The sequence below is a fragment of the Lissotriton vulgaris genome, chromosome 4_1 (assembly GCF_964263255.1).
Source record: "Lissotriton vulgaris chromosome 4_1, aLisVul1.2, whole genome shotgun sequence".
In the NCBI taxonomy this organism is placed as follows: domain Eukaryota; kingdom Metazoa; phylum Chordata; class Amphibia; order Caudata; family Salamandridae; genus Lissotriton; species Lissotriton vulgaris.
In genome coordinates, this window is record NC_141691.1 from 61,367,123 (window position 1) to 61,391,678 (window position 24,556).

At 50.2% G+C, this 24,556-nt stretch overlaps 1 protein-coding gene across 5 annotated transcripts in view; it reads right to left on the bottom strand.

Annotated features, from left to right (window-relative positions):
• Positions 1-24,556, bottom strand: part of LOC147718360 (arf-GAP with Rho-GAP domain, ANK repeat and PH domain-containing protein 1-like) — a 525,400-nt gene that overhangs the window by 67,593 nt on the left and 433,251 nt on the right. For 4 of the 5 annotated variants that reach the window (XM_086918310.1, XM_086918312.1, XM_086918311.1 and 1 more), the window contains 6 exons: positions 23,862-23,979; positions 19,356-19,449; positions 6,596-6,785; positions 6,214-6,259; positions 3,126-3,298; positions 177-392 (listed from right to left, as the gene is read on the bottom strand). In XM_086918310.1, coding sequence (XP_086774436.1) covers positions 177-392; positions 3,126-3,298; positions 6,214-6,259; positions 6,596-6,785; positions 19,356-19,449; positions 23,862-23,979 — 837 coding nt within the window. Of the gene's footprint in view, positions 1-176; positions 393-3,125; positions 3,299-6,185; positions 6,260-6,595; positions 6,786-19,355; positions 19,450-23,861; positions 23,980-24,556 lie in introns of all 5 variants that reach the window. The other variant, XR_015295285.1, reaches the window with a different exon arrangement.

Genomic DNA, 24,556 nt, shown 5'->3' on the forward strand with positions numbered 1-24,556 from the left:
GCGGGGTTTGCCTGGACCTCTTATTGGTCCACTATATAAAGAACCAGCTTCCTACCGAAGGGAATCTTGCACATTACTGAATCCTAGCAGCAAGCAGAATTTTTTGTGCGCGATGTCCACCCAATCACTCCCTGACTCGTAATGAGGGACATTAACTGAGCTCAAATGCTGCTCACCTGTTGCCCTCATCCACTGGGTGAGGTGCTCATCTGTGAACAAGTCTCCAGGGTCCATTTCCCGCAAAAGGTGTTTCAGGGCCCCAGCCACTTCATGCTCGGTGTATTTGGTCAGCTTCAAGGTTGGTTTGTGAGCCTCTTTTCTCAAATAGGCCAGCAGATCTTCTAGCCTAGACTTCGTGCTGCACTGCCGATAGATTCCATTCGTCGTCAGGGCTGCCGGAGAAGAAGAAACCATCAAGTAGGAACCCATGCCAGCAACATTAAAGGAAGCATCAAAAGGCCTTACGACACATCAGTCAATAAAAGGAAATAGAAAACAGACACATAATCCATTATCAGAGGCAATATAAGAAGTGATAGCCATGTGGACAAAGTTGGACTTTTAGGGAAAATCCTGCCTACAAACAACCAGAAGATGAACTCTTCAATGCTGCATGCACTCCCATGCACCCATCCCACAGGACGCTGCGAAGTCTGTGGCAGCTCACCGTGCTGCGCTCCCGCCCACCACCCACCCATCCTACAGGACGCTGCGACGTCTGTGGCAGCTCACCGTGCGGCGCTCCCGCCCACCACCCACCCATCCTACAGGACGCTGCGACGTCTGTGGCAGCTCACCGTGCGGCGCTCCTGCCCACCCATCCCACAGGACGCTGCGACGTCTGTGGCAGCTCACCGTTCTGCGCTCCCGCCCACCCATCCTACAGGATGCTGCGAAGTGTGTGGCAGCTCACCGTGCTGCACTCCTGCCCACCCACCCTACAGGACGCTGCGACGTCTGTGGCAGCTCACCGTGCTGCACTCCTGCCCACCCATCCTACAGGACGCTGCGACGTCTGTAGCAGCTCATCGTGCTGCACTCCTGCCCACCCACCCTACAGGACGCTGCGACATCTGTGGCAGCTCACCGTGCTGCACTTCTGCCCACCCATCCCACAGGACGCTGCAACCTCTGTGGCAGCTCACCGTGCGTCACTCCTGCCTACCCATCCCACATGACGTTGCAACGTCTGTGGCAGCTCACCGTGCTGCGCTCCCGCCCACCCACCCATCCTACAGGACGCTGCGACGTCTGTGGCAGCTCACCGTGCGGCGCTCCTGCCCACCCATCCTACAGGATGCTGCGAAGTCAGTGGCAGCTCACCGTGCTGCGCTCCCGCCCACCCATCCTACAGGACGCTGAATCGTCTGTGGCAGCTCACCGTGCTGCACTCCCGCCCACCCATCCTACAGGACGCTGTGACGTCTGTAGCAGCTCACCGTGCTGCACTCCTGCCCACCCACCCTACAGGACGCTGCGACATCTGTGGCAGCTCACCGTGCTGCACTTCTGCCCACCCATCCCACAGGACGCTGCAACCTCTGTGGCAGCTCACCGTGCGTCACTCCTGCCCACCCATCCCACTTGACGCTGCGACGTCTGTGGCAAGTCACCGTGCTTTACTCCTGCCCACCCATCCCACAGGACGCTGCGACGTCTGTGGCAGCTCACCATGCTGCACTCCCATCCACACACCCTGAAGGATGCTGTGCCATCTTTGACAGTTCACCATGGTGCAGTCCTGCCCACCCATCCTGAAGGACGCTCCGCTATCAGTGGCAGCTCACTGTGCTGCTCTCCTATCCACCCATCCTAAAGAATGCAGTGCCATCAGGGGCAGCTCACCGTGCTGCACTCCCACCCACCCATCGTGAAGGAAAGTGTACCGTCTGTGGCAGCTCATCGTGATGCACTCCCGCCCACCAATTCTGAAGGATGGGGCGCCATCTATGGAAGCTCACTGTGCTGCACTCCCGCCCACCCATTCTACAGGCCGCGGCACCGTCTATGGCAGCTCATCATGCTGCACTCCCGCCTACCCATCCTGAAGGACGGTGCACCATCTGTGGCAGCTCACTGTGCTGCACTCCTGCCCACCTAACCTGAAGGACGATGTGCTGTCAGTGGCAGATCACCGTGCTGCACTCCGCCCACCTATCCTGAAGGACGCTGTGCTGTCAGTGGCAGCTCAATGTGCTGCTCTCCTATCCACCCATCCTAAAGAATGCAGTGCAGTCAGGGGCAGCTCACCGTGCTGCAATCCTGCCCACCCATCGTGAAGGAAAGTGCACCGTCTGTTGCAGCTCACCGTGCTGCACTCCCACCTTCCCATCCTGAAGGACGGTGCACCATCTGTGGCAGCTCACTGTGCTGCACTCCTGCCCACCTATCCTGAAGGATGCTGTGTGGTCTGTGGCAGCTCAATGTGCTGCACTCCTGCCCTCCTTCCTACAGGATGCGATGCCGTCAGGGGCAGCTCATCATGCTATACATTCTCCAGGATGCTGTGCCATCAGGGGCAGCTCATTATACTACACATTCTCCAGGATGCTGTGCCATCAGGGGCAGCTCATCATGCTACACATTCTCCATAAGTGTGGCAGGGTATGCTCAGACGTGAGTCCCTTGCTCACTTTGCCACTGGATTCAAGCAAGCCGGGCTGAAGACGGCTGGAATGCCAGAAACCGGTCCTCGGAAGCTTGTTTCCGGTCCTGGGAAGACATGGCTTGGCAGTTCCAGTTCGGGCTGGACTGTTCCCATGAGGCACAGGGTCAGACTGATTTGCATATAGCCATGTCTGAACTGGGGTGGCAGAGTGGGCTATAGAACGGTGATGGATCAAACCCAGATCTTTTGACTGGGTGTGAGTGTTTGATTGATTCAGATGCTCTGTCCATCACCACCCCCTTTTGTACCGCTGTGCCATCCGGGTCAGCTCATCATACTACACATTCTCCAGAATGCTGTGCCAGTAGGGGCATCTCATCATACTACACATCCTCCAGGATGCTGTGCCATCAGGGGCAGCTCATCATACTACACATTCTCCAGGATGCTGTGCCATCAGGGGCAGCTCATCATTCTACACATCCTCCAGGACTCTGTACAGTCAGCGGGAGCTCACCGTGCTGGTTCAGATACTCCAGGCAGTGCAGTATGGTGCCAGAGGCCGAACAGTGCTTTTTTGATTTTGCTCCAGCTTTGTTGCAGGTGGACGTCTGCGTTGCAGTGATGTCACACAGGACAGAGCACCAGTGCTCGAACTCCTTCGGGGAAAGGAACTCCAGCTCCCAGGATCTGGAATGAATAAAACAGAGGCATATCATAGATAAACAAGCCTCAGCATGAGACATAAGACCAGGTCACTGTCCTCGTGCCAGGGTAGCTTAAAAGGTGCATCTACCAAAATTAAACCTCATCAAAGCCTGCCCTGCCACAGTTATCCACAACTGGACATGTGACTTCACATCTTTCTGCACAGTAGGAGTCACTCCAGCATGGGGTCTATCAAGCTTGCCACAGCTTCACACTATTTTACTTTCTCCACAAAAAGCTATACATTTTTTACTCGTGGAGAGACTCCTTCCCCTACTTTCTCGCCAGGTTTGTGAGTGCTCTTTTCTCATTACCTACCCTGGAAAAATCTCTGACCATTTTCACAGTGGAAACAGGAACTGGATAACTTCTCACAAAACTTCGAATATGGGTTTTCCAAACTTTACTAGGGGTTCCTGACCTACATAGCGTACCCGCCCCCACTGGGAGAAGCATGAGTGAGAACATTTATTTAGACATTTAAATATACGTATTGTGAATGACAAACATAATTTATCCTCATAAAAACTTCATTTGTGTGTGTAAATGGAAGTTACAAATGCAATTAGTTTGGTGAATCTGGCCTATGTTGAGGAGCAGTGAGAAGGGCTCATCAGATCCTCAGTGTTTGAGCCTCAATCACTTTGCTCAGATTTCAGTCAGTCCTGAGAGACTTTACTCACTCCTTGGGATTGTCAGCCAATAGTTTTTATTCATGTAGTGGTTTCAGTGTCTCACGTCGATGGACCCTCAAGCTCAATGACTTTCACTAAACAGTGTTTTAATTATGGAGCTGTTTTACTCTTTTGGGTTTTTAGTGACAGGTTTTTCCTTTTGTTTTCATTCCTTGCAGTCTTGGGCCCTAGGAATTTAATTTCATATGATGTTTCAATACCATTTTTTTTCTGTCCCTGGGTTTTCAATTACTTAAGAATTAATAAATCCTGCATACATATTTTCTCTCTGGGGGTTTCTATTTTTAAACTCTACCTGGCTGTTTAGTTCTCACTAGGGTTTACACTTCATGGTGCTTCGATTGTTCTCCTTAGACTGGAGAGACTTCTCAGATTTTACTCCTAACTCTGTTGCTTCTAGAGTTGGCAGAACTTTGAGTATTTCACCTGCTTGTTTGGTCCATCCCAGACTCTTTCCCCTCTACGCTGGCTATAGTGGCAGTCATGGTCAAAAGGGGGCCTTCAGGGAAGGCTGAGTTTGGGAGGTCCCAGGGCTAGATGACAACAAGGCCTCTGGGCTTCGTATGTGCTGTGTCTGTTTAGGTCTGGACAGGTGCATGGTGTCTTCTGGTGCAGACTGAGTGCTCCATGCCAAGCCGAGGAATCTTCTCGAATGCCAGAAGTAGTAGCGGCTTGGGCCTGGCGGAGGGGAGCAGGAAGTCTCAATCTCTGTCAAAGTTCCTTCATGGTCCACATGATGAACCATCAGGAGCCTCCGATTTAGAAAAATGACCACAGGGAATGGCCCCATGGAAAGCTTCTAAGGTACTCCAAATCGGCCGCCCAATGTCTCATATGCGGCGTTACTGAAGAATAATGCCAATGTCATGGGAGGTGGAATTCTGCCCGCAACATGAATTCTGCATAGACTGCACTCCTCCATGGGAACGTATCCTCCTTCTCTCTCTCTAGGCTCCTCCTTTACTATACGTTTGTAATTGTTTACTCAGCGTTCTCTTACGAATTGTCTCAGATTGTAGAGAGCTCTGACTTGTACATTAAACTCTTGTTTGGAATGTCTCGAACAGTAAAGGTCTCTGTCATTACAATAAGCATGGTGCCTTCTAGTGAAAACCTCAAATACATAAATATTACACTTGGGCCTCGTTACGAGAGGCCTGACACGCTTGAGGGGGGTCGGTGACCCTTTTTACCAGCCCCATGGTCATTATTAGTTCTTTGAGATTACTGCAGACCGAGCATGTTCCCCTGGAGATTACGGCTGCCAAAATCTCCAAGTGAAACTAAAGGGGAGCAGGAGTAAGTACCAGAAGAATGGGAAATTGAATAATCCATACATTGCTCATTACTCGGGCGATTGTGTGGCTTCAACCCAGAATGCCTTTAATTCTGTTCCCCTCAGAGTTAATGGACCCTCAGTATTATTAACTGGAAGTATCAGGAATTACCACTCCTTCACTTCCAAGACAGGGTCACTTGCAATGAGGCCCTTGGTAATGTGGAAAATAGGTTGGCGAGGTCATGGCACTGTTGAACTTGGGTCACAGAAAAATAGTTGAGCTTTGTCAATGGGCAGTTGGAAAAATCTAACTATAAAAGTATATTAACAAAAATGTTTTGGAAGAGATTGACATCTAGAAATTGGTACAGCTGAGAACCACCTTGCCTATTTCAATTTACTAGAATCTACTTGATCCCAGCAGGAGTGGTATTTTGGAGCCATAGGAAAAAAATACATATTCATGCCACCTCCCATGACAATGGTGCCATTTCTATGCCAGTAGCTCCAAGGTGGGGCCCTCTCTCCATCTGACGGTGCCCTAGGCAGTCACCTAAAATGATCTTGCTGTGCCGCTGGCTTGATATCAAGATATGTCTTTGGTCCCACACTATTCATATCTCCATTGTAGTTCATACTTTGTTCCAGTTCATATTCTTTCTTGTCTAGTGTATTGTCCATAAAGTCAAAGGATAGGTGGCATGGTTGAGAGATCCTTGCCACAAGGTTCATCAGACAGCAGCAGCTCATGTAAAATTACCTCTTGAATTAGACCTCCTAACCTGCTATGGACGTGTATCCTATGTCTAAACCCATGCAACTTCGAACTCATCCTTCAATACCGCAGAGATTGGTACTTCACCATCGCACATCCCTTTCCCAAGCAGACTCCTACCCGATGACCACCACCTGCTCCAGCGTACCTCTCCTTGGTCTGGATGCTCATCTTACTCTCTTCAACATTATAACCTATGAAGGAAACCAGAAATATGTCATAACAGAGACATAATAGAGGGATTTAAATAGTTTTCTGGAAGGATCACCTTTGAAGCTGATGGTGCTGTTCTGTGCCCATAGTTCATGAGATGGTAGAATCATCTGCTAGGGGTGGTAAGCGGAGAACAAAACTTGTGCATACATCTGTTCTGCAATAGAACTAATTGCAAGGCCTGGGAAAGAGGCTGGCCAAACCAACAGCCGGGGCACTGTAAGAGCAGTATATAGAGAGCCCTAAGAGATGGATGTCTCTCACTTGGACCTCTGAAGGAAGGTCAGCTCATAGATGATATTGTGCCTTAAACTCACTAATGTCCTGGATGGCGGTGAACAAGCAGCTCTGCTTCAGTGCGTCTCTAACAATGGCTATGTCCTTCTGCCTCCACAGCGCCCAGGCCATCTGCCCAGTTTCAGATTCTTCATACATTATCTTTATTTGGGTCATCCTCTCTGACTTCTCAATCACTTGGGGATCATCGCCTCCATGTGGCAGCAGTGCCTGGAAAGGATGAACATTAGTGAGGACATGTGAAATTGAGGCGATATTTAGGACACAGTATTTTTGTCAGGCGATATTTAGTCCACGACATCCTGCTACCACACCACTCATTACAATTGCAATGCAAAATAAAGTCTCTCGTGCTTAGAATCACAAGGCCAACAAATAATTTGTTGATCTGTCCTGTTGAAGTTGGAACCTGCCTTTACACTAAAAGAAGGACCACGTTTGATGTTCACTGAACCGCAACATCAAACCGAAAAACCACAGAGCACGGCAGAGGCACACCTTGTGACCAAGTCACGTTAGCATCATGGATTGTCGGACACAACTGCAACACACCCCAACTTTGAGCTATTACGGACCTTTGTGTGTCAATTTCATGTCAAGTCAACACCATTTAGAACCTGCACACACCTGTACGTCTTGCTGAACGTAGTGGGAGGCAAGAAGTATAAACACAGAACCAGAGTCATGATTCACCATCCATTTTAAAGAAGATGGCTTTGGGGCCTAATTGAGGCACAGTTAAACGTAAGCCAAGATACACACTTTAATACATCATAATGAAATTGGTTTAATTGCAAAAGTTCCATGTGGACTCCTCATCCAGTTCCTGCAGAACCGAACAGTCGGCCCCCTGGTTCACTGGGAACGCTAGGACTGTAAAAAAAGATTGTAAACACCAATTTGAAAAAAAAAATGGTGAAAAAGTTACAACCTGGATGACAAGCACACCTGTAAGCTTGCCCTAAAAAACTATTATTCACAGATGCACCTAGCACAAAAGCATTTTTTGAGACTAGGATTAAAGAATCCGGCAATAAATCTAAAGACATTTTTAAAATTGTAAAAAGGTTTATGAATCCAGATGCTGCTGCTAGAGTCTGACAACACACAGCTGGATGGTGTGAACTACTGGCCTCTTATTTCCACAGCAGAATTACCTCTATCCTAGCTAGCCTGCTTACTGTCTCCCAGGCTGCAGCTATTCCTCTGGAGGTGGTACCTCAAGGGGAAGCTAGCAAGCCTGCTTTTGATAATCCTACTATCCTTTGCAACTCCCAACTATATCTATGGAAGAATCACTAGTGGCCATTAAGGGTCTTAAATCGGGCACGCCAGCGGACCCTTGCACTCCCAGCTTACTTGCTAAAGCAGTATCTGCTATTAATCCTATCGCTAACCGTGTTCTGAATACATCACTGTCTACTGGAATGGTGCTGGCCCAGTGGAAACATGTTAAAATTCTGCCTCTACTCAAACAACCTACACCTGATCCCAAAATCCAGTAAAAATGATCGGCCCATTTCTCTTCTTCCTGCCATTTCTAAAGTTTTAGAAAAATTTGTAAATCTTCAAATTGCAGGAAACCTGGAAACTAATGAGTTTCAGCACCCGAGTGAGTCGGGTTACAGAACTGGCAGCAGCACAGAGACGGTCTTCCTTGAGATGGTCGAACATATTAGGGGCATGTTAGATGAAGGGGGTAAGGCGGTCTGGATTATGTTGGATCTATCTGCGGCCTCTGACACGGTTTCCCATGAGGAACTGCTGGCTCATCTTCAATCGAGTAGTATTAATGGATCAGTCCTGAATGGCTGACCTCCTTCTTAACTGATAGAAGGCAAAATGTGTGGACACCTTCTCTCGGACTCCCCCAAGGTTTGGCACTCAGCCCTATGTTAATTATTGATTATCTAAGTCCCCTGGCAGTATTAACTGAGACTTTGGGGTTGAAGGTAAAATCCTATGCCAATGACACCAAACTTCTTTTCACTCGTGAAAAAGGTGAAGAACTTGATGGAGACGCTATTAAAACCTGGCTGACCACTAACCAACTAAAATGTAACCCTGACAAAATGGAGATTTAGTTTTTTGGCCCTGTACCACCAGACCTTTGAAGGATGTCCAGGCTTCTCCCTGGCCCTTAATAGAGTACGGTAAATAATTTAGGAGCTAAAATGGACGCTGCTCTCATCTTCCAGTCAAATACATTTTCTAACTGGGTCCCGTTTTGGGCTGTTACGATCCTTGAAAAAGTTCCTACCTCTCCTATCCGATGATGCGAAGAAAACTGATTCAAGCACTAATATCTTCCAGCCTTGACTATGGCAACGCACTTTACCTGGGTCGTCCAGATTACCTGCTCCGTGGATTTCAAGAGGTACAGAATGCGGCAGCACAAATTCTTCTCAAATTTTCTCCACACTCATATGACCTGGTATTTGAAAGCCCTGCACTGGCTTCCAATTAAAAAGAAGGCTCTTTTTAAAACCCCGGTCCATAAAGTCTTACATGACAAAGGAGCAGTTTACTTGAGGAGGAGGAGTTGTGCTTGTGTCCCACCCAGGAATTTACGGTCAGCCCATCAGAATTCCAAAAATCTGGTGCACCAGGACTGGAGCCAGATCCTTTTCTGATCTTGGGCCGATCGCATGGAATAAGCTACCATTGCAACTTTGTGTCACATCAGAGACGTCCATCTTTAAGAAGAAATTAAATGTGGGCGCTTTATAAATCTCAATTGTCCTCATCATTATAAAATGCATGTGTGGATTCAAAAGTAGAGCAACTAATATTAATGTATTTTCATTTTAATTGTAAAAAGCTTCTACACCACATGTAGAGGGACACCAACCTTTGAATGGAAGAAAATGTGCAAATTTGCTACACTGTGTTGTGTCGTAGAGGAACACAGTTTTTAGCAGTCTGCCTGCAGCAGGGCGGGTTGAATGGAAGGTGCACAGAAAGGCACTTGTCAATAAAGTACAGCCTATGCAAACATTAATTAGAGCAAATAAGGCAGAACAATTCCTACAGAGTGAAACAGAATTGATATGGCATACTGTAAGCTATCAATGGGCTCCCTTTAGCACTGGCGACCAGGAGATGCCTTACACACACAAGTACTGGGTAAAGGGCATTTTACTGACCCAAGAAATAGGTAAAGCGATCGGGCCAGACCTTCCGACAACAAAACCACATACCGAAAGCTCAAACTAAAAAAAAATAAAAACACCCAAGGACGAAATGGACTACAACATGATATCCAAAACATATCATCACAAACCAACTACGTCTGCTGTGTGTAAGATCCCTCTGACTGCACTATGAGGCCACACGAATGGCAGAGTGTGCAATATAGAAATGCCATCAACAAAACAGGAAAGTAACATAGTGATGGTGTTAGACGGACCGGGAGGGTCGGCCGAGGACAAGGGGAGAGGTCTCCGGGGAGAGCCGTCTCCAGCGATCGTACAGACGAGTAACTTCCCCCCCACAGACGTACACCACACAAAGATAAGGTTTAACGTTCTTTATAAGCAATCTTGAAGTACGGTAGAATGGTACAAGGAGGTCTGGACTCAGGGGTCCCCTCGAATTTTAGTCTCTTGGATGGGAAGGGGGTAGCGGGACAGTCTTGTTACCAATCTGGTAGATGTGATGATACGATGGATAGCTCACAATCCTCGAGCTCGGCGTTCTAGATGGTCGGGCCGCGGCGGAGCCAGCAGGTCCCGAGATGATCGAAGGTGACGACGGTCCGCGGCGGTGCCAGCCGGTCCCGGTGAAGATGGTAGTTACAACGGTCCGCGGCAGTGCCAGCAGGTCCCGACGAGGTTGAAGGATTCAGAAGGTTGCGGCAGCGCCAGCAGGCAGGACAATCGTTCGCAAGGCAGGACTACGGCAGCGCCAGTAGTCCGTCAGGGATGAGTTTGTCGCGGTGTCTCTCGACTCCAGGATACAACTGCCTTCCTGCTCTGGAGCTGCCCCAGTTATAGGTCTGGCGCCCTTTGATGTCCGGACCCTCGCACTTGGAGGTCGGGAGGTCCGGGATGAGGGAGTCCAGACACCCAGCAGGGGGGTGGAGCCAGCGCCCGGGGGAGCTGGGTGCGATCGGCACCTGGCGGGGGAGAGCCATCGACACTTCTTTCTCCCATTGACCTGCCAAGTGGGCCGTTCACCTCCTGGGTGGATGGTGGTGCCGGGATGTCGGGGCCTGGCCAGGCCCAGGGTTAGGGTCGATCTGAGGCCACGCGGCCTCGTGGTGCAGTGTCCAAGATGGCGGCCGGGCCGGCCGAGGGAGCTGGAAGGGATTCGACCACATGACACAGATGTCCGGGGGCAGGAGTCCCGCCTGGGACGGGTTGCGGGTTGCTTCTGTGGGTAACATCTGGGGGACCGGGGCTCGGGCCCTGTCATGCGGGGAGGAAGCAAGCCCTTCACGTGGCCTGTCCAACATGCGTCCCCCCCAGCTGAAGGCGGGGAGAGTCACCCATCCTCTTGGGGACTCTCCTCATCGAGGCGGAAAAAGCGTGACAGGCCAGCTGCGTTGGCGTGGTCTTGGCCAGGTCGATGTTCCACAGTGAAGTCCATCCCCTGCAGGGAGATGGACCAACGTAGTAGTTTAGGATTTTCCCCCCGCATCTGCATTAGCCACTGCAGGGGTCGATGATCTGTCTGCACCCGGAAGTGGGTACCGAAGAGGTAAGGCCGGAGCTTTTTGAGGGCCCACACCACTGCGAAGGCCTCCCTCTCGATGGTGCTCCAGCGTTGTTCCCGGGCCAGGAGACGTCTGCTGATGAAGGCCACTGGTTGGTCAAGTCCTTCGGGGTTCAACTGGGAGAGGACTGCCCCAATGCCATGGTCGGAGGCATCCGTTTGGACGATGAATTCCCGACTGTAGTCGGGGGCCTGGAGCACAGGGGCAGTGCACATGGCGGCCTTCAGCTTCTCGAAGGCCGCTTGACAGTCTGGGGTCCAGTTGACCTTCTTTGGGTGGTTTTTGGATGTGAGTTCCGTGAGGGGCCCCACAATGCTGCCATAGTCCCTCACGAACCGCCGGTAGTAGCCTGTGAGCCCCAAGAAGGCGCGGACCTCGGTCTGCATGATGGGGGGCTGCCAGGACTGGATGGCAGCGATCTTGAGTTGAAGAGGGGCTACCAGACCGCTTCCCACCTGGTGTCCGAGATAGGTCACGGACCCCTGACCAATTTGGCATTTGCTGGCCTTGATCGTGAGGCCAGCCCGTTGGAGGGCCTGCAGGACCTCTCGGAGGTGGTGGAGGTGGTCGGGCCAGTGGCGGCTGTACACAGCGATATCGTCCAGGTAGGCGGCGCTGAATTCCTCGAGTCCCGCCAAGACCTGGTTCACCAGACGCTGAAAAGTAGCGGGGGCATTCTTCATGCCGAATGGCATGACCTTGAAGTGGTAGTGGCCATCAGGGGTGGAAAAGGCGGATCGTTCTTGAGCCCGGGGTGTGAGCCGATCTGCCAGTAGCCCGCTGTCAGGTCGAAGATGCTGAGGTAGCGAGCAGCTCCCATGCGGTCGATCAGTTCATCCGCTCGGGGGATGGGATGGGCGTCGGTTCTGGTGACAGCGTTCAAGCCCCGGTAGTCGACGCAGAACCGGAGCTCAGGCGTGATGCCGGGGGCGGCAGCTTTGGGGACCAGTACCACTGGGCTGGCCCAGGGGCTGTCTGAGGGCTCGATGACCCCGAGCGGGAGCATCTTGGACACCTCCTCTTGGATGCAGGCCCGTACCCGATCTGGTACGCGGTACGCCCGATGTCGGATAGGGGGACTGTCCCCAGTGTCCACGTCGTGCAAGCACCAGGGGGTGACCCCTGGGGTGAGAGAAAACAGGGTCGCAAACTGCTGCAGGAGGTCCCGGCAGCCTTGGCGCTGTTCCGGGGTGAGGGCTTCGGAGAGTCGGACCCCGTCCACGGAACCATCTTTCTCCCGGGTCTTTAGGAGATCAGGGAGGGGCTCGGAGTCTTCTTCTGCTCCGCTGTCTGTAGCCATCAGGAGGCTGAGCTCTGAGCGCACAAAGTGGGGTTTGAGTCTATTGGCGTGGAGGACCCGGAGGGGGTTCCGTGCAGATTCCATATCGATGAGATAGGTGACGGGGCTCTTGCGCTCGACCACTTTGAAGGGCCCCGTCCACTTGTCCTGTAAGGCACATGGTTCAGTGGGGGACATCACCCACACTTGTTGGCCAGGTTCGAATTCGACGGAGGAGGCATTTTGATCGTACCACTTCTTCATGTCCTCCTGACTGGCCTCAAGGTTCGCTTTCGCCATTTCTCTGAATCGCCTGGTCTGATTGCGTAGGGTCAGGAGGTACTTGAAGACATCTGGAGGGGTCTTTAGGGGGGGCATCTCCCAACCTTCTTTGACTAGGCTGAGGGGCCCTCGCACATGGTGTCCGTATAAGAGCTCGAACGGGCTGAAGCCGAGGGACTTCTGGGGGACTTCTCGATACGCGAAGAGGAGGCACGGCAGTAGCACGTCCCACTGGCGACGGAGGGGCTCTTCCAACCCCCCAATCATCCCTTTGAGCGTGCGGTTGAACCGCTCAACTAGTCCGTTTCCTTGAGGGTGATAGGGGGTCGTGAATCGGTAGGTGACCCCGCACTGTTGCCAGAGGGATTTCATATATTTTGAAATAAAGTTTGTGCCTCGGTCGCTGACGACTTCTCGGGGGAAGCCCACCTGGGAGAAGATCCCCATCAAGGCCCGGCCGACCACCGGGGCTGTCACAGTTCGCAGGGGAACAGCCTCGGGATAACGGGTGGCGTGGTCCACCAGTACCAGGATGAACCGATGTCCTTGTGCTGTACGGGGGTCCAGGGGCCCCACAATGTCTATTCCCACCCTCTCGAACGGGGTGGTGACAACTGGGAAGGGTTGCAGAGGTGCTTTAAGTTTGCGGCCGCTCTTCCCGTGGCCTGGCACGTGGGGCAGGAACGGCAGTGGTTAAGGACGTCGTTTCTCATCTTGGGCCAGAAAAAGTGGGTCACCAGGCGACTGTAGGTTTTGTCTTGTCCCAGGTGTCCAGCCAGGGGGACATCGTGGGCCAGGTTTAGCAAGAAGTCTCTAAAGCGGAGGGGCACCACTAGTACTCGACTGGCCCCTAACTCCACGATTCTCTGTTCACTGTACAACAGGTCGTTGTCCCAATAGATCCAATGGGCTCCGGAGGTGTCCCCTGCGCTCTGGGCGAGGGCTTGCTGGCAGAGTCCCTCGAGGGAGGGACAGGTCTTCTGCTCTTGACGGAACTGTTCCTGGGTGGGCCCCCCTTCCTGTCACCACTGAGCCAGGCTGGGAAGGTCCTGGGGCTGAGCAAGCCCTTCGGGAGTTGGCCCTGGGGGATCGGTCGGGTCGGTGTCTTCTACTGGAGCGACCGGGGGAGGAGGTGCTGGCCATTCGGGTTCTTCGGGTCGGGGGATGGTACGGGCCGCCATGGCCCGGGTGCACGCCCAGTCCGGGAGGCCCAACATCCCCAGGTGCTCTCTTCTCTCTACGGCGGCCCACGGGGAACTCTCAAGATCATTCCCCAGGAGACAGTCCACGGGGGCATCATCTCGGACCGTCACCTTCAGCATGCCGGAGACTCCTCCCCATTCGAAGGGGACGCAGGCCATCCGACAGAGACTCTCCGAATTGTCGGCTGAACGGACGGGGCAGAGAATGTTCGGCAGGATCTGTTCCGGTGTCACCAGGTGACAGCGGACGGCCGTCACACTGGCTCCTGTGTCACGTAGGGCTTCGGCCCTGCGCCCATTAATGTTCACCCACTGACTATATTTTCTGGTGTTGGCGGGTAGGGGAGCCCGCGGGACCATGTCTCTTCCCCCTAGGCACGCTAGCACCATGGCGGCCGGTTCCCATTCTAGTTGTTCTTGCTCGCATTCCTCCTGTTCTTCAGAGATCTGTTCTCCCCCCAGGGCGGCGGCAGCTACCTGGCGGGGTCTCGGAGTCTGGTACTGTGGACAGTTCGGGTCACTTGCGTAGTGGCCGAATCGCTGGCATCGGTGACACGTGACATTGGCTCGGTACCCCGGGCGCACTGGGGGGTTGCCCCGGTTGGCCGGGGGCGGTGTGTTGGCAGCGGGGGCGGCCGGGGCGGTGTCTCTTCCTCGTCCCTGGCCTCCTCCTCCTCCTCGGGGACGGTGCTGACCTTGGTTGTTCCGGTGCTGTTCGTGCGGCCCGCTCCGGCCTACTCGGGTGATCTCCCACCGGTCAGCCTCGGCGGCGAGCTGCCGTGGGTCCGTCAATTTACTGTCGAGGAGGTGCTGCCTGAGCTCGACGAAGCAGTTGTTAGAGAGGTGTTCCCACACCATGAGATTAAAAAGTTGCTCGTATGTTGTTACATGGCTTCCCTTGATCCACCCCTCGAAGGCTCGGCTGAAATAGTTTACATATTCCACCCAAGTTGTACCCGGGATCCGGGTGCAGTCTCGGAACCGCTGGCGGTACATTTCGGGTGTGAGCCCATATCGTGTGAGGAGGGCAGCCTTCATGTGGTCATAGGAGGTCATCAGATGGTCTGGGAGCTGTAACAGGGCATCGCGGCCTTCATTGACGAACCTCCCCCATAGACCGGCTCCCCAGTCACTTCGATCGATCCGGTGGGAGGTCATGGCGATCTCGTAGGCCTTGAACCACTGTTGTATGTCGTCATCTCGGAAATACTCTCGAACGACATCCTTGGGGATGTGTACTTTCTTTTCTGTCGCTCCTGGGGTGCGCGGTTGCTCGGGCACCCCCAGTTCTTTGTTCTGCTTCCGTAAGTCTATTTCTGCTAGTTTGCGCTCGTGGTCATACGCTAGTCTCTTTTCTTCGAGTTCTCTCTGTCTCTGTTTTTCTTCCCGTTCTTCTCGGAGCCGCAGATGTTCTAGGTTCAGTTTTTGTTCGGCTAATTTGAGTTCACCTTCCATTTTGAGCCGGGCCATTTCTAACTCATGAAGTCTGTTTTTTTCTCTCTCTTGGATCTCTTCCTGCGAGAGACCCGTTCTTCGCTCCTCGGGAGCCGTGGTGTTCCTCTCTGATGCTGCAACATTTTGGTCCGGGGGTCTGACGGCCCCGGTTTCTGCCCATGACTCAATGGCGTGTTTGAAATCGTCTTTAGTACTCAGACCGGTGGTAGCAATGCCTAATTCAATGCAGAATTGTTTCAGCTCACGATGGCTGTACTCTTCCAATTACTCCATCTGGAATTTCTCGGTGGATCCGCTTTCTTTGGTTGTCATTGTGGTTTTGTCGTGGGGTGAGCTACTCTCTGTACGATTACGCGTTGATTCGGATCGCGCCGCTGGCCACCAATGTTAGACGGACCGGGAGGGTCGGCCGAGGACAAGGGGAGAGGTCTCCGGGGAGAGCCGTCTCCAGCGATCGTACAGACGAGTAACTTCCCCCCCACAAACGTACACCACACAAAGATAAGGTTTAACGTTCTTTATAAGCAATCTTGAAGTACGGTAGAATGGTACAAGGAGGTCTGGACTCAGGGGTCCCCTCGAATTTTAGTCTCTTGGATGGGAAGGGGGTAGCGGGACAGTCTTGTTACCAATCTGGTAGATGTGATGATACGATGGATAGCTCACAATCCTCGAGCTCGGCGTTCTAGATGGTCGGGCCGCGGCGGAGCCAGCAGGTCCCGAGATGATCGAAGGAGACGACGGTCCGCGGCGGTGCCAGCAGGTCCCGGTGAAGATGGTAGTTACAACGGTCCGCGGCAGTGCCAGCAGGTCCCGACGAAATTGAAGGATTCAGAAGGTTGCGGCAGCGCCAGCAGGCAGGACAATCGTTCGCAAGGCAGGACTACGGCAGCGCCAGTAGTCCGTCAGGGATGAGTTCGTCGCGGTGTCTCTCGACTCCAGGATACAACTGCCTTCCTGCTCTGGAGCTGCCCCAGTTATAGGTCTGGCGCCCTTTGATGTCCGGACCCTCGCACTTGGAGGTCGGGAGGTCCGGGATGAGGGAGTCCAGACACCCAGCAGGGGGGTGGAGCCAGCGCCCGGGGGAGCTGGGTGCGATCTGCACCTGGCGGGGGAGAGCCATCGACACTTCTTTCTCCCATTGACCTGCCAAGTGGGCCGTTCACCTCCTGGGTGGATGGTGGTGCCGGGATGTCGGGGCCTGGCCAGGCCCAGGGTTAGGGTCGATCTGAGGCCACGCGGCCTCGTGGTGCAGTGTCCAAGATGGCGGCCGGGCCGGCCGAGGGAGCTGGAAGGGATTCGACCACATGACACAGAGATGTCCGGGGGCAGGAGTCCCGCCTGGGACGGGTTGCGGGTTGCTTCTGTGGGTAACATCTGGGGGACCGGGGCTCGGGCCCTGTCATGCGGGGAGGAAGCAAGCCCTTCACGTGGCCTGTCCAACAGATGGCAAGACAGCGGACGAAGGCCTCACAGCTGTGCGTGATGCAGCTGGGAGATGAGATTTTGGTACCCAGCCTTACGGACCACATCAGGCAACTGAATGCCTTGAACTTTATGGCTGCATAGGCATGCTCTATGCAAATCAGAAAATAGCTTTTAAAGGTTTTTAAATATGGGCAAGAAGTACAGGGACGTTATGTTAGGGAAACAAGTGAGTCAATATGCATGATGGTCAGATAAGAGTAAAGCAAAAAGAAATCTCAATCCAAGTGAAGAACTAATTTGTCCCCGGGAATTCCATAGCTTATAGGAGCCAACATCATCATGTGAACAGACCCAAAATGTAAGCTATTGGTAACGCAAAGAGGCTTTTACTCTGTTAAAAATGGAAGTGATGCATTAGTTTGGGATTTCCAAATGATGGGTCTCATTGACCCCTCCATCTTAGATGATTATGGGAGATTCCTAAATTGATGAAATTCTTTTTCGGCCAGGCATCTGATCTTGTATCTAATCCATGAAATAACATGGCAGTGGAGACAAATTGGACGGAGGATGTATAAGGGCCTCTTTTAGGGCACAGTGGAAGGAATATGTACCATCAGCATAGCAGAGTACTTTACCACTGCCACACCAAGCGGTCTCTGCCTGCTGAATTTAGAGATTTCAACCCTCCCAGCTGACATCTCTTGCACTGGCAGGAACTCCGGTCATGGCGGTTCCTGTCAATGTATTGAAAGTTTCATAAACTGATCCATCAATATGGTGGAGCCAAACATAAACCTTCAATATTTCTTTTATTTCAAAAACAAAATCCCAAACTGGGATGGTGTTTTTGATGATAAAAATGTACAATTCTTTACTTTCCATGACACGGATACTGAAAACTGGCTATTTGTCTCCCTCTCTAAATTAGGCGGGTGGTCAAATGGGCCAAACCTCCGATTGGGACAGAGTACTCACAGCCACTACCATACTTCAATTCCGCCCACCTTTAAATGAGGGGGGCGAAACCCCAGTTTGGCGGAGAGGGTACCCCTTAGCATTTGTGACAGAGTACCCTCTCTGACAAACGCTAAATCAGGACCTATGATTATTACTGAAGGTGAAGTGAAAAACTTGGAGTTGCCTTTCTGCAGAGTACTTCTCACACATGCACGATGAGTACCTTTATCGAAATTCCTTGAAGTTTCAACAACGTATGAAACATTGACTGGGATGAATATAAAGTTCATCAAAGAGGTCAGTGGCCCTTCAGTTTGTTTGGGTTGAATGCATGTTGTTGAATGAGGTCAAAGAACCCATAAATCCGAATGGACATTGTTAGCAGGAAAAAGACAAGATCTCCGGCTGCGGCCGGCCAGGTCATCCAGACAGACAATGCCTCAAACATCTGCTAAAGTGGTGGACAGGAAAACAGACATGCCAGTGGGCACAGAACAACTGGCAGGACGTCGGACACTGTGTTTACGCTGGGTTTCCTACCCCCTCCCCCACCTCTTCCCTCCTTCATTCGTCAGAGTGTGCCAGTGACCAAAGCACTCCTCTCCCCTTGTTGGGGAGGGATCCAGCATCTATGCCCTGGAATCTCAGAGACCCCACTGAGAGAGTCCACCGCGATAAGGGAATCACACGTAACGGAGGACTGGAAATGATCCCTTTACCACTGGGAGCCGTCACCTACCCAGCATGACGTCAGACACTGTTTACTTCCTCATCTCCACGCTGTGTCTCCTACCCTCTCTTTTTAATGAGAATAGGACCAAGATGTGGAAAAGGGAATATTAGGAGTGGAGAGGAGGGATCCTGTGCAGGCTGCAGTAGGAGCAGTAATTGCAATGTGGAAAATTGGAAATGTGGATGCATGGAGGATGGACAAGTGAAAAAAGAGAAGAGAGGCACATTGGACTCATGAAGGGGACAATGTTGAATGAACATCAAGGTTAAGTTTGCTGATAAGGTGAGTGGCTGAAAGACAGTTCGAGTAGGCAGTCTATGGCCGTGAGGCCAGTTGACAGAGTTATAGGCTACAGATGGGAAAGATCACACAGTCTTTCTTTCCTTTTCATATCCTACTTTTTCATTTTTTGTTTGTCTGCATATCGATGTGCCATCTATGGGAGGATGTGGGTTATATGCAATATTTTATTAGAGTTTTGTTCACCAGGAGCTGGCACGGAATCTGGGAGTTTGAAAATAAAGTTGAAGTATGGGTAAGTGGGTGTGTTTGAATATATTTTTAAAACAAGTGGGTAAAGTGGTGTATTGCTGACTCTGCCACAGTATCCAGGAGCAGCATCCCCCAGCAGCAGGGATCCTGACCTAAGCTGCAGTAGTCGTCTGGGATATCTCCCGCCTTCCCTGTGTCGCGCCTAGTCTGGGCTAGGATAAAGCAGACCTACCTGAGCAAGGAACTTGTACATCAGTGTGGCTTTCTCCGGGGTGCTGGCTTCACACCTATGGCAGTCTGTTGGGGTCCCAATCTCCACCCACTGCCTGCCACAAAAACAAATAAGGAAAAACATTGAGATGTTGCAAGGATGTCTGCTATTTTAGTCAAAGTACAGGCTTTTAGTGGCCCCCATCCTTCCCAACCCACATGGTATGGGGCAATGTTTTCAGCCTATCAGAGTGATCTCGCTCTCCATGGTAATGCAGCTCTCGGAGGCTGCCAAGTCTGACCTTGTGCGTACCCAGTCCTGTTTTAGACACATCAATTCACATTATTTTATCAAAGGATGACTACAACCTGCCAAAGCAGGCGAACTCTGGAAGAGGAATTTCATATGAGAACCAGCAGCCAGCTTGAGGCCTTCAGTCGGAAATCGTAGCACTCGACAAGCAAAGTTAACATTAACATAAATCACAAGGGTGCTCACACTGACAATACACATCTTGAACCCTGCAAGGATCTGATCATTGTGGCCGGAGCTGGTACTCTTCCCCTAGTAAATTCTCTACAGCACAGTCTCCCACACTGCAGAGAGGATCTTTAAAGGAGGTGTGGCTTCAGCTGTTTCCGGAATTGGAGCAGAATTTAGGTAGTCCTTGTAGATACAGAGATATAGTTAAGGTCCCAGATCACATAAATAATAATGCCTGTTGCTGTGTTGGCACTTCTTCATCTCTAGTGTAACAGTGTGCCGACTGTTGGTGTGCCAATGGCTAACGCAAGTAGTGCGCATGGCCGCCAGATATGTGGCGTTGCTGGTTGCGATGGCTTTATAGATGCTGCAACAGGTTTAAAAAATGGTTGGGGCTCACAAATGGAGCCAATGGCATATCATTGGAGGAGTGGAGATGTACTCATACGTCTTGAAGTCCTCAATGAAGCGTGCCTCAGCGTGCAGGATGCAATTGAGGGGGAAGAGTGTGGATTCTGAGAGCCCTCGGAACGGGGGGTCCCTACCATCCAGATGGAGAGCATAATAGCAGTTCTGAAGTAGCTTTCTGGGAGGAAAGTTTCACTTTCTTCAGTGCAGAGAGCAAGCACCAAGTCATCTCGATTTTCTTGGCCAGGCCTTTAATAAATTATAAAACTGTTTCTAGACCTGCAGCTCGAGTAACTTGAATAATCTACTCGACCTAACGGTGATGTACTTGACCCATAAACTGGTCTCATTATATCATTCCTAGGCAAAGATTTGATTTTACAGAGCCACCATTTTCTTCATTATCACACATGAGAGCACCTTCCAATATGTGAGTTCAGCATTCCTGCTCACAGCCTACTTGGTTTGATTTAATAGACTTAACATTTGCTCTGTGCAGAATAGGAATCTAGCCCACATATCGGGTACACATAGCCCCTGACTTGCCTCTTAGCTCACTAATAGCATTGTTATCAGGGCGGGGGCAGGAATGTTTCTCAGTTCATCTTTGAAAAGTCACTTCAAATAAATATATTACTAAAGCCTGAGGTGGTAGTGCACTGTAATTTACAGACAACACATTTTCCATTGAAATAGCCAAGAAAGTTCCCACTAACATGCAGTTTTACTTATAAAACTATATAGTGTATAGTCAATAACCTGTTGAAATGGAGTTTCAGCACATCACGAGTAGTGTTCAGATTTGTTTTCATCCTATCAAAATATTTGTTTTCATCACACAGAATTACAAAACAAGGGCTTTTATAACTACTGAATTGTATTTTGAAATCTTTGTACAGTATACTTTTAGCTATTTAGACGTGTGATAGAATTAAACATGACATCCTACAGACTTTCATTTCACACTTTTTGTACAGAACGTTTGTCAGACAGCTCACTTTACAAATTCCTCGAACTTTGCAATCCGAGAAAGAAAAGTACTTGTAGATGCAATCTGACTTTTAACTTCTTTCTTTGAACACAGAATAAATGTAACACGAAGAAAACAACATTTAAAGGAATCTTTAATGCTCCTCCACTTTGTGAGTGAACAGAGCATCAGTTTGTCAGCTCGCCAGAAGGGGAGAGTAGGCCCTGAATACAGCTCGCACTAATTAAATGGGACTCGCCATAGTGAGTGGGCGAGTTGATTTGTCGGGGCATGTTGGCGATGTGTTGTTTGAGTGAATGCAATTGACTTGGATAGATGCAGTGGCGGCTCTTCTATAGGGGTGTAAGGGTGTCACTCCACTACTTTCAGCCGCCCACCCATCTTGAAACTAAATCAGTTGTAATTGTGTATTTTATTTTTGGTGCATATTTAAACTGATGGTGGAGATTCGTAATCCGGCAGGGTAGGACTGGGTACCAAATCAAAGTCCAACATCATGTATAAAAAGTAATTATTAATCTTACAAACGAAAGAGCTGATTTGGAATAATATTGTCAGTGCTATAGCAGAACCGTAAAATTACCTTTTCTGTTTCTCGTTGTCTGAAGCATCTCTGCCTAGAAGCCATGGACTAGTTTTCTTTTGATAAAAAAAAAAGACTTTTTCCACAGTGGCCATTTAGCCACTCACAGATTTCTGTGACCCCACCTGAAATCGTCTACGTCTCTGTCAATGTATCACAAGATTTCAGTGCCCAGACTGGTACGCAATGAATGTGCACGTGTAAGGACCGTACTCTATGCAGGTAGTAACTGAGTAAATAATACCAAAAGGCTAAATGTTTCTATTTCTATTTCTATGCGGAATTTGTTAAGCGCGCGGACACCCAGGGGTTTCATGGCGCTATGCCATCCTTTACTTAAAGTTGTTCAATATAGTGCTTACAGTTTACCTTTCCACCACTTCAGAGTTAAGCTTTGGGGTTACGCTAACGTAAAGCCCATTTGCAAACATTTACTTAGTGAAGATGGAGACAATGTCTTTAGGCTGAAACCCTCTCGGGTCAGCTAGGCATTACTTCCTTTGCTCACTCGTGACAGTCGAAGATTATGTTTACTTCTCCCCACTTTCAAATGTGACCAGCCACCACTGGGAGAAGGTTTGGGGTTTGAACCTGTCCAGGTTCATGTCACTGAGGCAGGTATAGACTAGTTTTTGCTTGTTGTTCTTGCCAAACAGTAAGAATTTTGGACCCGATTTACATGTTGGTAGAGTGAGAACAGCGACGGCGTTCCCTCTCTGCCAATGTAATAGTCACCTTCCAAATTTAGATGCGGGTAAACCATAGATTGACAAAGGCAGAGGCTACTCTGTCTCTGCCGTGACCAAACTTCTCTGATGGCCTGACAGAGTGAGGGCCGTCAGATAACTGTCCTTTTGGATGGGCCGACATGTAGCCATTTTTTACGGTCTGTCACTGCCAGGCAATCCCTGGCTGTAAAGGGAAGTAAAAAAAAAAAAAGATATAATTACCCCCTCCTTTCCACCACACTCCAATGGGAGACAACTCCCATGGCAAGGGGGATTTTTTTTTATTTCCAAAAAGAAAATTCTGCTTTTCATTTTGAAATTACAAAAAAAAATCTTTGCAGACGATTCATCAAAGTTAAAATGCATTGACAGGAAACGCAGTAACAGTGGTTCATGCCAATGACAAAAATGTCCGCTGGCCTGACAGACATTTCTAAATCTGGCAGACGGTATCTCCATCAGGGAGATTAATTCAATTTCTACGTCGCCAAGCTGGAAAAATGGACCGCCCGTCAGAGTATAAATCCGGCCCGCTGTTTTAGTGGGGTTAAGTTTACGGTCATCCAGGTGCAGTGCAGGCAGTTTATGAACTGAGGACACTTTAAAGTACAGATGTCTCAAGGAGCTCCAGGCAAAAGAAGAATATGACAGGGGACAGGTAGGGACAATGTAGGGCTCCTCAGGTCACCAGGATCCTTCAGGATCAGGAGATGCCCAAGTGAATGAACTGGTGTTCACTGGATAGGCAGGGAGAGAATCACAGAAGGATGTTTTCAGCAAATCCTATTCCAGATTTCAGGCAGAAATTATCAAGGGTGTCGAAGACGGCAGGGAGGTGCAGCACTATTAGGAGGTAGGGCTACTCTTTGCCTATGGTCAGGAGGGCGATTATAATTTGTAAGGTTGCTACCTACATGCTTCAGCCCGATCTGGCCTGTCTTGAGAGCTTCTGTGAAAGATGCCTTGAGAGGCGGCATTGATAATGGTGCGTAGGGATGAGAGAGCTTCCCTGGAGAAGACTGTGATAGAGGACAAGAGTAAGATTTCAACTTGTTAGGAGTTCTCTACGTTAAGGGCAATGCATATAAATGGGGAGCACATTCGGGAAGTGCTTCTTCTACTGCACTGCAATACATGTTAGTGACGTATGTTTAGGTAACTCATCACTGCATACTGTTCAATGCATGTTAAGAAACTTAGGTTACCTCCTCAGCACAATGTTCAATGCATGTTTATAGAGTGGTGAAGTTCTGTCTCCACCAAGACCAGTCTAATGCATACCAGTGGGGTTGCAGTCCTACAAGGGTGTGATCCAGGGGTTCACGTGTACCTACCCCAAGGGGGACTTTTCCACTGTGAAAATGTCATCTAGCTCCACAGAGCATGTCAATTCCTCTGAATGGTTATCGTAAAACTGCAGCGTGTTTCCCACTATCTGGAGGGGCAGAAGATCTGAAAGAAAGGAAAAAACACCTCTTGGCAACTCCACAAATGTGTATATCCTGAGTCTGCTGACTACCACAGTAATATAGTGACTGCAAGATGAAACATCTAGCTCCAGTACACAGAGCACAAGAAAAACAGTCTACCATAATGAACAGGCCAAAGGCTGAGACCAGAAAGCAACAATCCAATACACAGAGCAGAGACCTGTCCCAACAAAAAGTAAATCCCTACAAAACAAAGAGAACAGAGAGCTCGACCAACTCAGTGGAGAAAACAGACAGACACATGCCTCGAGAAAAAGTATCAATCCTCAACATAAAGAAAACAGATCAAACTCTGAATAAGGCAACAAAACCTAAACTCCCATACAGAGAGCTGATCATTGAAAAGGTGCAAATACCAATACAAAGAAAATGCACAGAAGATTTCCACAGGAAAAGTCAACAAGCGCCAATGGACAGAAGAAACCGGACACCAGAAAAAAACATTAAGCCTAAATGCAGAGAGCACAGACCTGGTCCTGAAAAAGGCAACAAACCCCAATACAGATTAGAGATTTGAATCTAGAAAAAGCCTCCTAACA